The sequence below is a fragment of the Crinia signifera genome, chromosome 5, assembly GCF_055691185.1.
Source record: "Crinia signifera chromosome 5, ASM5569118v1, whole genome shotgun sequence".
NCBI classification, from domain to species: Eukaryota; Metazoa; Chordata; class Amphibia; order Anura; family Myobatrachidae; genus Crinia; species Crinia signifera.
The window spans coordinates 81,305,149-81,323,604 of NC_139221.1; the positions used below are offsets into that span (position 1 = coordinate 81,305,149).

Below are 18,456 nucleotides of genomic sequence, written 5' to 3' on the forward strand. Positions count from 1 at the left end.
CGTAATACCGACATTCGGGATTCTGGCATCCTAATTGCACTTTACATTCCTGGGCGCTGGGATTCCGACTGCCAATATCACAAATGTAATTATGCAGGGAACAGTAGCGTTAAGCCGAAGGTTGGAGGTTGGGTTAAGTGCCAAGGTAATATTTAGGGTTAGGCTGCAGGGTAGAGGAGGTTTGGGTTAAGCCCTTGCAGGGGATTGGTTGGGAGGTGTTTACGGTTAGGTTGTGGCGGGGGTAATTCCCTCTATTGGGATCCTGGAGTCTGTGTTCTCACCGGCAGTGGGGATGCCAGTGGTCATTCATATGTGTCTCCTACAGGCAGCTATTCTCATACATCATTATAGGCTCAGGATGTTCGCTTGCAATGTAATAACTACAACAACTTTTATATACATTTTAAAATATTTTACGGTACTTGTTTCCTAGCACAGCCACACCGATTTGTATCGGGGTGATCGTGTCGGAAAAATCGCGTCGGTCGCATCGCATGCGACCGAATCGCATGCGATGCGACCGACACGATTTTTACATTGAATCAAATGTGAATAGGGCCCCTGGGACCTTATTTTACATTGGATTCAATGTAAAGTAGTCCCCAGACCACCAATTTTACACCCTCAACGGCACCCCACGATTGACGCCAACCCGAAGCGTGGCGAGCAGTGGCGGTGCGCATCCACCGGCCTTTTCATACCCCTACTATCCACATCGGCGTGGAGTTGAGAATATAAAGTGTGGCGAGCCACCGAGCCCGAAGCGTGGCGAGCGCAGGCGTATAACTTCAAAGGTATACGGGTCCCCTCGCGGGGCTCGCCACGCTTCGGGCTCGGTGGCTCGCTGCGCTCGCCACACTTTATATTCTCAGCTCCACGCCGACGTGGATAGTAGGGGTATGAAAAGGTCAGAGGACGCGCACCGCCGCCCCTCGTGGGCTCGCTGCACTCGCCACACTTCGGGTTGGCGTCAATCGTGGGGTGATGCTCACGATGGGGTTGCGTTACTTTTTAACCATGACGGGGCCATGTGAAATGGGTCATATTGGCCCATTTCACATTGTTTGCTATGTAAAATGGACTTAATCAAGTCCATCTCATCTTGTGCCATTATAATGGCACAAGACCGACGCGATGCTCCCGATTTCAATGTTAAAAATATTTAACAGCGGGACATGTTAATGCACGCGACCGACGCGATGCTCCCGATTTTGCCTTTGCCGGCAAAATGGACCTTATTTCAAAGGAAATCGGGTCCATTGTGTACCTTAACTTTAAGGTACACGATGGACAAGATTGAGGCCGTTCTAGGAAACAAGTACCTATTTTACTTTTAATGAGCCAGATGCACAGGTGATACTTAATCAGTTATATTTAAGCCAATACACAGGAATAGCTGATTTTCTCTATCAAGGAATTTGAAAATAATGGAACATGACTGGGTGTATTCCGTGAAGGTGTGGGTTCAATTTAATTACGTGCCCCAGTGCTTGTAGCAAAACACAGACTATCTCAACCAGTAACATGGGTCTTTTGACAACTACAGTTGCTACTGTGGTCCTATAGTCTTTGCTTTGCTACTTGAAGGGTGGTTCGGGCATCAGGAAATGTAATGGAAATGAGTTTACCGTATACACCCGAGTATAAGCCGATCCGAATATAAGCCGAGGCACCTAATTTTACAACAAAAAAACTGGGAAAACTTATTGACTCAAGTGGGACCCTCACTTGAGTATAAGCCTAGGGGGGCTTTTTCAGCATAAAAAATGTTCTGAAAAAGTAGGCTTATACTGGAGTATATATGGTAACCTAATATTTGTGTCCCCTGCAAGACTTGCAGGAATTGCTGTAATGGGGTTTGACTGTTTGTCTCTCCCCCCTTTCTCATCATGACCTGTGCATAGGCAAAGCTGTGTATTGGAATTATTTGATGATGGTAAAATACAAATAATTTTGTGTGGTTTTCACTTTTCCAGTTGGAAGAAGCCAACGATTTCTTAAGGGCAGAGTCAGACACCGCAGCAAGGCTAAGGAAAAGTCAAAGTGAGACGAGCAAGACTATTGCTCAGTTAGAAGCACTGAATCGGGAATTGCAGGATAGGAGTCGGTTATTGGAAAGTTCAAAGTTACAGGTGGAAAAAGATTTCTTCCAGCTACAGGCAGCGTTGGATTCAGAGCGGAGGGATAGGAGCCAAGGATCCGAAATGATTGGGGACTTACAAGGTAAACCGACAAAAGTACAAAAAAATGCAAAATTGTATGTAAAAGGCACATGAATACATGAAATGGGATCGAGAGGTCCGTATACAGATATATAAGCAGTGTCCAGTGTACAATCTCATTTAGGTGAAGATGTATCAAGCCTTGGAGAGTGATAAAGTAGATAAGTTGCATTAAAGTAACCAATTTGTTGCTGACGGTCATTTATCCAGCAGAGTCTATGAAATGAAAGTTGGAAACTTGTTGATTGCTTTAGGCAACTTCTCTTCTTTATCCCTGCCCAAGGGATACATCTCCCCCTGAGTGAGGTAGAGGAAGCCAGAATAAAATGCAGCGTGGCAGTCTATGGTTGGATGCCTCAGGGCCTAATTCAGACCTGGTCTCGAAGCACCTTTTTTGTCAAATGGACAAAAACCATGTGCACTGCAGTTGGGGCAAGTCTAGCATGTGTAGAGAGATTTGGGTTTGGGTGGGGTGTGTTCAAACTGAAATCTAAATTGCAGTGTAAATATAAAGCAGCCAGTATTTAACCTGCAGATGCACATGTAACATCCGCCCCTCCTGCGGTGCAGCATGGTTTTGACCATTTACGAAAAACTGTACTTTGTGATCAGGTCTGAATTAGGCCATTTGGGCCAAATGTAATTGGGTGATGGAATCAGAAAGTGAGAGATTTTGGGGAATGTTTTCCCATCTTTTTAAAGCGGCAATCATTTACATGGCAAAATCATCTTGCTTTTTCAGTGCAGATGATTGCCGCTTTAAAAAATATACAAAAACTCTGTCAAAATCTCTCACTTTCTGATTCTTATACCCTATTACATTTTGCCCTTTGTTTGAGAACTGTGTGACAATGAGGCAACTGTTGCTAATATGCGATCCTATGGTGGGGATGTATCATCCTGCACATGCAGGGACAGGGCTTTCAAAGGAGCCCGTCCCTGCAAATCGCTCAACCGGCTGAAGGAGGGGTCTGTGCATGCGTGGTCAGTGTGGTTTGTAGCCCATAGGCTACAATGGGCTTTCGCCATCTCAGAATGGCGGTAGCCCAGATCCCAAAGCGATGCGGCCCAATGTTGATACATCGGGCAGGTTGCATCCCCCCATAGTAACCTATGAAGTATGCGGCCGATCCCTCCTGAAACCTTCAGGCGATACTTAATGTTTGTGGCTAACCCCCAAAAATGGGTGTTTTGGGGGATTTAGCTGCAAATATTAAGTGATAAATGGGCCTCTAAGTGTCCTATGGATTACATCATTACTTTTGATGGATTTGTATTCTTCTACTTAGCATCTTCAGTTTGACTTAGAGAAGCTATACTATGTATATGTTGGTTGTCCGCACTGAATTCTGATAGTTATTATATATTGTTTTCATTTGTTGCTCTTAATGTGTGCAGATATACTCCTTAAAACTGTCATTATTTGATAATTATTTTGTAAACAATGTTTGACATTATAAACTCGGCCAAAAGTATGCAGAGCTCTTTGAGAATAGAATTGCTTTACCTTTCCCAGCTTACCCTTATCGTTTGCATGGACAGATCTTTTGTAAGTGTCAAAAATAAAATTGGTGAGAACCCCAAAATGTTTGGAATCGGAAGGATTTTGTTATATTGATTTCTCGGCTTTTAGGTGGAATTCACTCCGGGATTCCTACTGTCGGAACGTCCCGACATTTGGAATCCTGGACCGTTTCTGCTCCGCACAACAGGCGGCATTCAATGTTCCGCCTCTCAAGTGTCAAAAATGCTCTGAATCTGTCAGAATCTGCCTTCAATGCTGTTGGTAACGGCGGCATTTCATAGGCGCTGGCCGCTAATTCCTCTGGTTGAAATAGCTGCAAAGATTGAATACCCCCCTTAGTCAGATTGTCAGTCAGAATTATTATTAACACAGTATCTAATATCTCCCACTTTTGACATCATATTTATTTTTGGCCAGTTAATGCAAAGTTGTGCAAGTTGTTGCAATGAAGGTAAGTGCTAAATAGGGGTTCTGTAGCCAAAATGATCTGCACCTACAAATGAAAGGCAATCTTTATGTACGATATCGGACATGTTAATCCTTATTTATAAACTTACTATCAAATGCTGTCTGATGTTTCGCTTTTTGTGCATATATTGTAGCAGATAGGCCCTTTGTGCTTGTGTTCCTCATTTTCTGGATAAATGTGTTACTATAGCAACCTTTGTACATAAACAAAGCTATGTGATTGCAAGCAAATGGCTGCCAAAGCGGATCTGAGCTCATAAATAAGTGGGCACCTCTGATCTTTTAGTAATGTTAAATAATTGAGAGTGATGGACAGGTTTTGATCTTTTATGTTAACAATGTCTTTACTGGCATGGTTGCAATAGCATGTCAACCTAATGTAATGTGCACTCTACTGACAGTATCAAATGTTTTATTTTCCAAATAAGCTGCTTCACTGCCTCACAGTTATGTATTTTTATACTTTGTTCTTATGAAATAGCTCGAATGACATTGTTGCAAGAAGAGTTGAAACATCTCAAACACAATCTTGAAAAGGCGGAATTGGACAGGAAAGAGACATTGGATCTCCTAAACCATTCTGAAAAAGTAGGTGGTACATAAACTTGCCAAAATGAATACCAGGCAGTGAAAGGAGAAATAGTCCAAAGGTGTGGATATGATTCCTGCTGCCTCAATAGAAATGAGGACCACCACAAAGTCCTCGTAAAGTCAAATGGCGAAATGGAACAATATGTGTATAAGCACTGGAATCTTGTTTGTCCAAAGTTCCCTAGGTAGTCACAGTGCAGTTCAATCCAATCATGGGAAGCTACCGTGGCAATTTATAAATGATTGGGATGTACAAAAGCAATTTAATATGAATGGGTGTTTCCAATGTTATGGGGTGTCCCAATAATGAATAGCATACCCTCACTTACACAGTGTGACGAGTGCGCAAGCACATCAAGGTATCTTTAACCGGTCGGGGTCACCAGCAGTGGGAGGTGACTGACGGGGAAAAAAAAACAAGTTGGTTCGTACCATACTCGTATTCAAGGTAGATCTCTTCTAGGTAGAGGGGGACTGTGCTACCTGTTACTACTGATTGCGAACACCTGGCTAGCGGTTAGTGGCCATACACCGCTTTTAAAGTATTGCAATTTTTTCATGTCACAAGCTTTTTTATGCACATTCCTTTTTAATAGGTGTTTATATTGAGAAATTATTTTCTCCCTTGTTTTGCTTGGGTACTGGTCAAATCTACCTACTGGTCAAGCCCAACCTACGGGAGTACGATACCTTTATAGGAGATATCTACCTTGAATACGTGCGAGTACGATACGAACTGCCTTGTTTTTATTTTTGCTTTAAGTCACCTCACACTGCTGGTGATCCCGGTGATACCTTGATGTGTTTGTGCACTCATCACACTGTGAGTGAGGGTACGCTATTCATTATTGGGACACCCCTTCATATTATATTGCTTTGGTACATCCCAATCATTGCCCCTCTTTCTTCTATTTCTTCTCTTACTTCATATATGTGAAATGCCACGGTAGCTTCTCACGATTGGATTGACCCGCACTATGAGGACCTAGGAAACTTTGGACAAACAAGATTCCAGTGCCTATTATTCTTTTTTCAAAAACCTGCTAAAAATGTCTGAATCTCTCATTTACCCCACTTTATATAGGCTGGTTCATAGATCATACAGACAATTGTTGTAGGTGCAGTTGTGGATTTCTTTGCACAACTTTATATCTTTTCAGCATTTTATTGTAGCTATTACATTTATTAAGCATTGTTAGAAGGCAAACTAAGTGTGGCATACAGAAGTCCAAATCTCCTCCCAAGCCTTCCTCTCCATTCTAGGTTTGTAAATCTGTGTGGTTACCTACTCTAGTCATTTATACTATATGACGACCCTTTTCCAATGTATAAGTTAAGTGCAGTGTCCAGCCAGCTACCGTTTTTTTGTTGGTCTCTCCGACTGTCGCAGTGTTAACGCTCTTTAGAAGCATAAGACACAGCTGCACTGTTCATATGAATTTTCATTACCTTCCTCAATCTTGGAATTTCCATCTCCAAAATATTTCTCACCATGGGTGCTACGAAGACCCTCATTCACTCACTGGTTATCTCCAGATACTACTGTAACCACCTTCTATCTGGCCTCCCTGACTACTGTCTCTACACTCCCATCTGTTTGTTCATCTTCCTCTCCTAATGTACTAATCTGCCTTTCCAAATGTATTAATCAAGCTGTATGCTGACTCTTTAGAACTCAATTCCAGCTGCTCACACACTTTCAAAGCCCTCGCCCATTCCTTTCCCATTGAAATCTCTGACCATATGTCCCTTTACCCTCCCAACCACCCTCTTTGCTCAAAATATGAATGTGGCCTTTACTGCCAACTGATCACTTATTCCCACCTCCAAGGTTTTGCCCTTGATTCTCCTGATCTCTGAATATCTTTCCTTCTCCCTTTTGACTCTCCACCTCTCTAGAAAGGTTATTAAGACTCACTGTTTCACAGTAGTGGTGCGATTAGCTGCAGTAAAATCTTTGTTTAACACTGCATAATAATTTGGGGTGTGTAAGAATGCCTGGAAGTAGGTTTTTTTCTGTCATTTTTTGCCACTTTAAAAAAAGTATTAAACACCAATAACTTCTACCTGCATACTTAAAAACATCTCTCCCATCCATACAACCCCCCATGATATATACACACACACACACACACACGTCCATTACTTCTATTTTCACTAAAAAGTGACATGTAACTTTTGGCCAAGTTAAGCTAATTAAAAAGCCTTTTAGTGCCTATTTAATTTAATCACACTAATACATTGAAATAGGAATTTTCACAACATTTTTGCCTGCAGTTGCAGTAAACTCTATGGAGCTTTTACGTTGCTTAATTTGCATGGCTAATTGCATAGCAAGACATTTGTGCCTGGCTGCATTAACTTGCATTTAGCGGTGTTAACCCTTGTAAACAGGTTTTCATGGTGATTTGCATCCTCCAATTTGTTATCTTGTTCGTATGTATTAGGGTGTGGTATAACACACCGACAGTCGGCATTCCGACAGTCATTAGCCCCGACATCGGAATCCCAACTGCACAGGGGGCGGAGCGCAACAAAGCCCCTTGCGGGCACCAACTGTCGGAGAGTCGTCCGGCACACATGTATTATGCTGTTCATTTAATTTGTCAAATTAATACCATTAGTGTTTAGCTGCATTTATATAATAAGGTATTCCAATAATTTATGTGATGTCTAGATATGTTAAGTAGTAATAAATGTATTTTTAAACAGGAAAAAAATAATTTGGAGATTGAGTTGAACTACCAACTGAAAACATTGCAACAGCGGTTGGATCAGGAAGTGAATGAACATAAGGTGACAAAAGCAAGACTGAGTGACAGGCACCAGTCGTTTGAAGAGGAGAAGTCAGTGGCAATGTGTGGTGAGTTTTGCTTTTGTTTCATGTATTATTGACCACTAAAAGACCTATAACAACAGAGTGTTCATTACTGCGGTCATTGAGGGTGTACTTCCCACATTATTAATCATTTTTCTGCCAAATTTGTTGAAATTTTTATGTAGTGCATAAATGTTATGTAGATCTTTAGAGGGAATATTTAGTCATTCTCATCAGTCCCTTCCCTGGTGCTGCTTGCAGTCTATATTTCCTATTACCATGTACACGCACACACATGTTCATATTGTCAGAGGTCATGTAACCTACCAGTATACTTTTTACATTGCGGGAGTAAACCAAAGCACCCATACAAAACCCACTCAGGTTCTACACAGAGATAGTCCCCCTGGTTGGACTCCTAACAATGCTCCTACCCAGTACAGAGTAAGTACATTGTTTATTCTTGGTAGTGCTATAGTTCCCAAAAATCTAATCCAAGTCATATTTGTGCCCCATTTTAGAGATGGAAATGAAAGTGAAGGCTGAAAGGGCTGCGAAGGAGAAAGCCGAGAACCGGAGAGTGGAGATAGAGAAGCAGTGCTCAATGCTGGATTTTGACCTCAAACAGTCACACCAGAAAATAGACCACCTCGTCCAACAAAAGGAGAGGCTGGAAGAAGAGGTATGTGGTAGTGGAAGATTGGTAAAGCACTGCCTTGTCTGATGAATCGTAAGTACTACAGCTGCCCATACACGGTCCGTTTAACGGATCCGTTCGGGACTTAAATAGTACACATCGCATCGCACTGCATGCCTTGTGCATGCAGTGTGCATGCAATGCGATGTGATGAACAGCTAGTACAAAAAGTATGTTCAGCACATACTTTTTGTACCGTACTATGAGATGCGCGGGAGCACGCATCTCATAGTACAGAACGGACGGTTAGGGAACGGACCGTCTATGGGCAGCTTACCTCACACAAAGTGCAGCACCAGAACACAGCTATAATAACATGTAAGGAAAGTAGTATATGCATTGGCTGTGGATTGCTCCAAAATATTATTTCCCTTGATACAAGAATAGCCACATTTGGATGCCACTTGATATATATAATTTTTATCTGGCACAGCTCTTTAATGTACTAATCTGATACTACATTATTATTATTATTATTATTATTATTGTACTTATTTATATGGCGCCACAAGGGTTCCGTAGCACCCAATAACATAGTACACATAATGAAAACAGTGATTTACCATTGAAGACAATGCAGGACATGTACAGGGTAAATGACTATAGGAACAACAGCCCGTTACTGCAACATCAGTATCCAGGTGGCAGCAAACAGCGTGCTTTGGTGCAGTCAAAGACTGCTGAAGTAAGAAAGGATAAGCACATGAGGTAAGAGGTCCCTGCACGTAGGAGCTTACATTCTAAAGAGGAGGGACAGACAGACAGGGGTGACACAGGAGGGGGTAGACAGGGCGAGAAACGGAAGGTTAGGAGGACAGTTTGGTGAAGTGGGTCTTAAGAGCCCATTTGAAGTTCTGTATAGAAGTGGAGAGTCTGAGGGGAGAGGTAGAGAATTTCAGAGTAAGGCAGCAGCACGTGAAAAATCTTGGAGGTAGGAGTGGGAGGAGGTACATTGCTAGGAAAGTCCTAGAATAGCTTTAGGGACATGATAGTGAATGCTTATATAATTTCTCCCTCAATCACCAGGGGTTATATGTAAAAGGGTCTGAGTTTGTCTGAGGTGTGGGATGTCAGATGATAATGCACATATATTTAAAGCGCCAGTTATAATAAAAGGCAAAACCAGCATAGGCTATACTGCTAGCAAATCTAGCATTGCTATGGGGTACTTTGGAGATAGCATAAGCCAGCAGGTCTGTGCTATATTTTAAATATCTTGTTGACCAGTTGCTCCAATAATTACATTTATTCTGAAAGCAAATGATGGTATCACTCAGATTACTTGATATTCTATAACTGTTTACTGTTAATGCACAAACCCTATATAAGAAATTAATAAGAATAACATGTGACAAAAAACCAACCCTTTTTTCCCTCTACTAACTTGCAGCTACTTTTGTGTGTCATTACATAACAATATGGGCAAGCTTCACATGTTTCAGTTTGTTGCTTGAAGTCTTGAAATAATGAGTTTTGGAAAAAACCTATTAGCCCCTATAAAACGACAAAATCAAGGATTTCGTGTCACCTGCCTCGGGCACCGGGCCGGGCACTAAAATCCATAATTAGTGCCAGCTTTTGAGAGCCGTGGTGACGAAAACACACAGGTTTATTGAACCTGCTTATTTCCACATAAAAAAAGGATTTTTTATTTTTTATGGGAGGATTGGATACCCTGTTAATCATATTGGTGAAAAATAGTTAAAAACTACCATTTTTCATTCCCGATCTTTTAGCAGACCGAATAGGATACCACCCCCTAATTAAAGGTTTGTTCTCTTCAGGTGAAACAGCTGACACTGCAACTAGAGCAAGAGACAAAGAAAAGGATAACCATACAGAATGACCTCAATGCAAAAGCATTTGAATCCGATAATTTAAAAGGATCTGAGAAACAGTTAAAGCAGGAAATAAATACGTTGTTGGAAGCCAAGAGGTTGTTGGAGTTTGAGCTGGTTCAGTTAACAAAGTATGTATGTTTTGTGTCTATCACTGTAATAGTGCCTGCACTGTAATAAGTAAATCAAGCCTTATCTACTGTAGGTGATCTTGGTAAATAACAGAATGTGAACATGTAAGATACCTTAAAGTGTGTTAAGGTGCCCCTACATGTTACAATTATTGCATACAATATTGTATACAATATCGCATCTCATCTATTTTTGGTTTTGCGATGAGATCTAGTACAAAAAATATGTGCAGCACATACTTTTTGTACTAGATCTCATCGCAAAACCGAGATGCGATGAGATGCGATATTGTATACAATATTGTATGCAATAATTGTAATGTGTATGGGCACCTTTACAGTGAGAGAAATACTGTTCTTTGATATAGATCTTACACTTTCTATGGTTATTAGGTATTACGACTAGTGTTTTTTTTTTTTTTAATAGAGCCATTATTCTAGTAAAGGTACTTTATTTGCTAACTGGCATTGTTGCCAATGACTGCACGTATTTATGCTCTACAAACGTCCTAGGAATAATGCTTAAAAGTATGTCAGTATTTTATATTCTTTTTTTTTTTTCTATTTTCAATCTTCTTAACCTCTGTTTCATTGTCCAATACATATCAAATGTTATTTTTCAATTATTTTAATATGTTACGCACCCAACTGTAGCTTGAATTAATAATTACATTTGAGCCAACTGAGGTCAACAATAAAATGTTCAATCTTTATTACTTCTCTAGCCAGTCATTGTGACCTTCTGTACTGTGTTTATTGTATCTTCTATGTATTTTTAGTAGAGAAATATATTGAATTGCTGAAGATAAGCCCTAGATGTAGTAATAGTGAAGTAATCTGACACTTAGACGTGTTAATATTCAGAACGATTTGGAGTACCAGTAGCTTATGCATTATGTATGTTTTCTAGTTGCTAGTTTCCAGTGTACTTAGACTAATTGTCTGTGGTAGCCTCCGCTGCATGCAGAGAGTTGATGCTTTTTAATGACTCTTTAATTGTGAGACATTGTTTGAACTAATATATTGAATTCACCTTCATTTGCCAAATACTAGAATATAATGTGTTTATATAGGCTGTTTTATTTTCCCACCACGACAATGCACCAGTTCCCTCATTCGAAATGGTTGCGGACAAATTGAATGAATTGCACTATAACTTTTTTCTCGCGAGCAATGTTTCCATGTTAGGGAACAGAAAGAAGTTGCAGGGAGCCAAGTTGGGCGAGTATGGTGGATGCGGCAACAATTCATAGCACAATTCATAGCACAATTCATGCAGTTCGGCTGCAACAATTCCGGATGAGGGAGCTGGTGCATTGTTGTGGTGGAAAAAAATACTAACCTATGAATCAATCTGGAATTTGGAATAGCGTTGTATGAAAGATGGTAGTACACAATAGTAATACCAACTGTCCTCAGCAACGCCACCTGTATTCAAACACAGGTACTTTATAGATCCACCCTCGTGTATATATATATATATATATATATATATATATATTTTTTTTTTTTTTCATTTATTTTTTCTTAATGATTTTGAGAAACCAACTGAATGCCTGCGTCTTATAGATTATTAAATTTTCCGTAGGCGTTTTTCATGAATGTTTTTTTTTATTTTATTTTTGGTCAGACAATACAGAGGAAATGAAGGTCAAATGAGGGAACTACAGGATCAACTTGAAGCGGAGCAGTATTTTTCAGTAAGTGATTTGTAAATGGGTGCCGGACAGTTTCCCTACTGTCAAAAGTGGAAAAAGTACCAACCAATCCATTTCTATAATTATTTAAATACAGCCTGTAAAAAAGACCGGCCGAGGCTTATGATTTAATACTTTAAGTCTCTCCATTTTATCCCCGAGTTTTGATAAATTTCCATTTAAATGCGTTTCCTGAGCCCCATGTCTTCCTGCTGTCATTGGTTTTTATTGGAAAACTTAATATCCATGCAGGTACAAAAAGTTTCATTTAAGTTTTATAGTAGGCAGTGCTAGTTGTTCTAGTAAAACACTCTTCGCTACAATCTTTCAGACGCTGTACAAAACTCAGGTTAAGGAACTTAAAGAGGAAGTTGAGGAGAAGACGAAGCTCAGCCAAGACTTGGATAAGAAATTACATGAACTTCACAATGAGAAGTATGTTTCCATTTATATGTAATGCAAATACTATATATTGTTGTAAGAGAACAATGCTACAGTGGACATATTTTATAGGCGGTTCAATATTCACAACCTTAGTCAGTATGAGTCGTTTAATTTAAAGTGAGGGCATAATCCTTCTGAGATCAGTTGTAGAGAAATCTATATTTGTCTTTGTACTGAGTAGATGTTATGCACACTTCTGTTTTTAATTTAATTGAAAATACTTTTTCTGCAATAAATAAGCAATGCCCCTGATTCTATAGAGAGACTCTTGCTGCACAATTGGATCTGGCTGTAACCAAAGCAGAATCAGAGCAGCTTGCCAGAGCCCTGCTGGAAGAGCAATGTTTTGAGCTATCCCAAGAGAACAAGAAACTCTCTACAAGGAGCAGGCAAGATGTTACAGAGAAAGACCATGCTATCCGCAAGGTAAAATGTTCTGAACGGATCCTGTTTTCGGACTATTACACACGGGTGGTTCAATAAGTAAAGTAACCTCACCAGCAGCTGACCTATATTGCCAACCTGTAAAGGTGTAAGGCAATAACGTCATGTCACAGAAACAGTTGTGGATGATTGTCATCTATGGTGGCCATGTTTAGTCAGCCAAATCGCTACTCCTGTTTAATGTCTGCCCTACCGTTATCAAAGGCAGACTATGCACCTCAATGTTTGACCATCTTTCCGCCAGCCCTGATGTTGGGGCAGTATATCTGAAATAAGGCCATGACAGTAAAGCAGTAGTCGGCCTGCTTTGGCCTGGTGGGAAATTATGATGCAATAGAGAACATTATACACAATAGGTCTTGTTACTTTATTTAACCACCCTGGTATATTCTGAATTGAGTTTGTACATATTGACTGTCCTTTATTTGTGTATAAAAGGGTGGGGGTCCTCCTTGTTCTTTGAAAAGCTCTAAACCTGCTGTGATGGGTTATATGCTGGCACCATACATTTAGAACATCATCTGTTTTGTAGCTTTTTTTTTTTTTGCTAAGCCCACTGAGAAGACAAAGCCAATTGTAACCAAGACCCTGTAGGATGTAGCATTGCTCACCCTGGAGTCTCTGACCAGCCTATTGGGTCATCTTCTGTACCAGCTTGGCCATGGGTCTAGTTCAACTGTCCTTTTTCCAGAGAAAGGACTATGACTGTAGTCACCTCTTGACAACAGAGGAGGAAGCTTTAGCATTTTCCCACCTCACAGGAAGAGTTCCACTTAATTTGCTATCCTGGAGGACTATATATTGGATTGTATAAGAAATCAGAAACCACAAGGAATTGGAGATTTTCAGGACTTCACTATTTTGATAGAAAAAAACCCCGTTGTTTTTATCTGTTCAGTTGGTTATTTGTGGGACCTGCATTCTGAAGCTTAGGCTATGCCTGATTTACAATTTCCAGTATCCTGTAGCATATATCTATCCTCTTAGTAGTTTGGTTGTGGCCAATTTAGGAATCCCCAAGATGGATACTTCCATTTGTTAGTCCGTGTCTTCTTTGTGTTTAAAGTAGTCTGTCAATTGTGTATTTATTTATTTTTTTTGTAAATTTCATTTATGAAAACTGCAAGACTTCAGCCTCCATTTCCCTAAATTGTCTCCTAGTTCATCAGGGCTGTTTTACTTAGAAAATTAACAATTAATTTATGAGTGTGGGATGGGTTTTTCTATTATGTTCATTTGTTTTTATAGAGGTTCTTGCGTCTGTGGAATTTAACCACATTTCTTTGTTTTGGATGCTGTAACATTCTCAGAACGTTTAGCATTTTTGCCATGATTACTTACCTTGAGCTTCTGGATTGGCTGGTGCTGATGTACCTGACACATTCTGTTGTTACTGTTCTCTTACTCGTTCGAACAATCATCTACTGTGTTTTACATAGGCTATGGGTATCTGGACAACCCCCAACTTACTCACACTATAGCTTTGTTTAGCATTTCATCATTTAAAGGAACTTACTTAAAGATTTATTGCAGACCTTTTTTTATTATTTGATTTCAGTTGGAAGAAACAAATAGCACATCCACGAAAAATGTCCATTCGTTAACGAAAGAAAATGCAGAGCTGAATGAAAAAGTTAAGACACTGGAAGAAGGTATGTTACTGTGACCAGGGTAAATAGCGGGATTGCAACACATGGTTGTCTTGTCCATATTTCATCTGTTCTTCATCTACTGTAAATGTGACATTTGTAAACATTGTAAAAAAAAAAGCATGTCTTCACGATTTGCAGCCATTTAGTGAAAGAAGGCATGAACTAATACATTTCTGAAACCAAGACTAATCATTGAACTGCCGTACACTGAACAATAATTATGCAAACCAGCTGTCCAGGGGCCCGATTCAGAGGTGTAGTGCAGTATATCCAATTACGTATTGTAGCTTTGTTAAGCGGTTTTGTTCAGATGTACATTCAAGCAAATAAAAGTTGCTAGCCTCAAGCCAAGTCGCAGGGACCTGTCCTACAGCCACTTCCCTTATTGTAACACATTTTCCCATGTGCCAGTGAACAGAGTGTTTATAAACAAAATAACTGGCCCAATTTCTGAAGTGTTTAAGGAGTGTTTTTTTGTATATGTTTACATATAAATATTTGGGTGACATTTATACAGGATTTGAGAGTTCTTAGATAAACTGGTGCTTATTAGAGAGTTCTAACGTTTCCCATTACCAGGTGTGTGTGAGAAAACATCATTACATTTCTTAAAAACAAGTGTCCGTATTATACAGTTTCTTTATTTTCTGTTACAGAATTTAGTTTGAAAGAGGAGGAAATTAGCAACATGAAGATTCTATATGAGAAAAATATAAACACTGAAAGAACGCTGAAAACTCAGGTAACTGCTGGTCATGTCATTGTATCTGCGTTTTATGCCAGTGATTGTTCTAGTCATTTGTTGATTTTCACTGTACTGTTAGCTCGCAGAGTTTCCTGGCAACCTCCTCTAGATAAAGTAGTATTTAAACTTGTAGCTCAAACATTTATCCATCCACCTCTATGTAAATATTTGAGCAGTAAAGCCCCCGTATACATGGTGCGATTCATTTCCTATTCCACAGGTTCTGAAAGTCGTTCCCCATACAGTGCATAATTTGCAGGTCTCCTCACAGAATCAAGTGAACTAAGTAGCTCCAACTGTCGATTATTTAAAATGTGTCAGACAGTAATTAGTGCACCTGTGCACCTGCCGGGTGACCTGGAAAACGTGAACTGTGTGGGATCCCGAGGACCAAGTTTGAGAACCACTGTTCTATACTATACTGATTCAATTAGGATTGAATCGCATGGTGCAGTGTACACATTTGATTTAAACTAAATGGTACAGATCGGTACTGTATAGTCTTGCATGCACAGTCTATTTTTCTATTCGATTTCGATGCTGTTTGGCCTCGCATCGGGATCAAATGCGGCTGAAAACGTTTCGAATCGATTTGTTAGATCTTTATAAGCAAGATCGATAGAAAAATAGTCAAAATCAAACAGTGTGTACAGGGCTTTAGTCTATTAATATTCTGTTTCAATAGTAACTGCTACTTGGTTCTTCCTGGCATATTTTTGAACATTCAAACATTTTGTTAATGTTTTAACTTATTCCTCCATGTTTAGACATGTATACATACTCGGGACAAACAAGGACATAATGTAAGCACCATTGCCAGACTGTTACCAATCTAATACCAATGAGTGCTGCACATTCTTAAAATGGACCCATGTGTGGAAGCCAGAAAAGTAGCCAAACTTTATGTGCTAGTGTAATGTTTATGCCATCACGGGCTGTTACTTAGGTTTTCTAATCCTGTTCTAGGCTGTGAACAAACTGGCTGAGATTATGAATCGAAAAGATTTCAAACTGGACAGGAAGAAAGCAAACACACAAGACTTACGGAAGAAAGAGAAAGAGAACCGGAAGCTCCAATTAGACCTTAACCAGGAGAAGGAGAAATACAACCAGATGGTCACCAAGTTTCAGAAGGAGATGGAGGATATGCTAATGGTAAGCAGCGGGGGGAGCTATATTCTCTGAAACCATTGTCATTTTAATTTCTGTAGAGTTATTAATATTTATGGGCGTGTGTCGCTCTGCAGAGAGAACCTACTGCCTTCTGCTTTATTACATTCACCAACATAAGTGGAGGCTGCCATATTGCACTATTGGCTGAAGTAAAATAAGATTTTGCCCATAGACTCCAATGAAATGCAATCATTAACTTTTGAATAATGCTAGACAATAAAAGTGTTTCTTGCAATTCAACGAGAAAGAGCACTAAATGTTTTATCATGTTTTAGTTCTCTGCTCCTCATACTTTGTTATAGTATCTATCCTCTTGTTATAGTAGTATACCCTCCAAAATAGGCTTTAAAGTCAGATAGAAAAATGAAGGACCTATGTATTAAAAATTGCGGTCTGCTATTGATTATTAACAGTTTGTGTTGCAACGAAACTTAAAAAAAAAAATGAAATTACCCCCACACTATGTACTAAACGTAACCCGAGGTGCCAGTGGACAATATCACAGTCCTTGCAAGTTTACATCCCTGGCATTTTAAATATACAAGAGACTACTCTGTGGGAATCTGACATTGCCCATGTGCAAAGTATTTGTTTCTGCTGCTGGAAGGAAGCTGCAAGGCTGGGATTGGTCTCTCTCTCTTGCGCTCTCTCTATCTCTTTTGCTCTCTCTCTCTGCTGCTAGCATGTCTCCATGGGCTTAAAGAGGTTTCCGACAAAAGATAAGAGGTACAGTATCCCACTGGCGCACAAAGAGCAGCACTAGAAACAGGAGAAGGAAGGTCACCCAACCCTCAATATAAACAATGGATACAAGAAATGGTTTCTCCTGTCGCAAACCGCGCTCACAACCTATTAATATGATATGGAGTAGTATGATCTTTAATTCAGTCCAATTCCAGACGCAGGCTTTTTCTATTTCTTTCTTTCGTAATTTTTCTTATTTTCTCTAAGAGGGAGTATGAAAGAAGAAAGAAATGGAAGAGGATATATTATATGTTCTCACAAACGTTTAAAGGGGGATAGCCACCACCGCTACACGGAAGTGGATTGTAAATTCAAGAAGGTTGGCGTACCCTACTCACACCAAAAGGGGGTTGTGCTCCACACATAAAGGTATCTTTTATCCGTGATAGGGAAAGCAGACTCCAATTCACAACACGACCTTCGCCCTTTCTGGTATATATATATATATACCAGAAAGGGCGAAGGTCGTGTTGTGAATTGGAGTCTGCTTTCCCTATCACGGATAAAAGATACCTTTATGTGTGGAGCACAACCCCCTTTTGGTGTGAGTAGGGTACGCCACCCTTCTTGAATTTACAATCCACTTCCGTGTAGCGGTGGTGGCTATCCCCCTTTAAACGTTTGTGAGAACATATAATATATCCTCTTCCATTTCTTTCTTCTTTCATACTCCCTCTTGGAGAAAATAAGAAAAATTACGAAAGAAAGAAATAGAAAAAGCCTGCGTCTGGAATTGGACTGAATTAAAGATCATACTACTCCATATCATATTAATAGGTTGTGAGCGCGGTTTGCGACAGGAGAAACCATTTCTTGTATCCATTGTTTTTAAAGAGGTTTCCAACATCTGAAGATACAGTAGTGTAAACTAAAGTTGGCAAACTTTGTTTTTCTATTCGCAGTTTGGTACATAGGAATAAGGCCATAATCACTGTTGATAATAGGGACTGTGATCAGAAGAACCAATGAGAACATTTTGCAGGAGATGACTGCAAAATCTCCTGTATTAGACTCTTAAGGTCCATACACACTGGGCGACTATGCCCAGTGTGTATGGACAGCGGTGACTGCTGTCATCGCTGTGGGGAAAGCCGCTCAGTGCATACCGACGGAGGGGGGAGGGCGGCGTTGCATGTCGCAGCGCTATGCAAAGCCGTCCTGAAAGCCTCTCATCTGCTGGTATAACCAGCAGATGAACGGCTTTCCCGATGATGATGCGGGAGCGCGCAGCAGCGCTCACTGCTCATCGCTGGGGCATACACACTGG

At 40.1% G+C, this 18,456-nt stretch overlaps 1 protein-coding gene across 2 annotated transcripts in view; it reads left to right on the forward strand.

The window, feature by feature from the left end:
- Positions 1-18,456, forward strand: part of ROCK1 (Rho associated coiled-coil containing protein kinase 1) — a 120,523-nt gene that overhangs the window by 90,611 nt on the left and 11,456 nt on the right. For both annotated transcript variants that reach the window (XR_014474860.1, XM_083187542.1), the window contains exons 16-26: positions 1,977-2,223; positions 4,697-4,803; positions 7,519-7,669; positions 8,146-8,306; positions 10,106-10,290; positions 11,921-11,990; positions 12,319-12,422; positions 12,692-12,857; positions 14,434-14,527; positions 15,184-15,269; positions 16,239-16,427. Coding sequence is in view for 1 of the 2 variants with exons in the window: in XM_083187542.1 (XP_083043668.1) it covers positions 1,977-2,223; positions 4,697-4,803; positions 7,519-7,669; positions 8,146-8,306; positions 10,106-10,290; positions 11,921-11,990; positions 12,319-12,422; positions 12,692-12,857; positions 14,434-14,527; positions 15,184-15,269; positions 16,239-16,427 (1,560 nt within the window). In the remaining variant the exon portion in view is untranslated. The remainder of the gene's footprint in view (positions 1-1,976; positions 2,224-4,696; positions 4,804-7,518; positions 7,670-8,145; positions 8,307-10,105; positions 10,291-11,920; positions 11,991-12,318; positions 12,423-12,691; positions 12,858-14,433; positions 14,528-15,183; positions 15,270-16,238; positions 16,428-18,456) is intronic.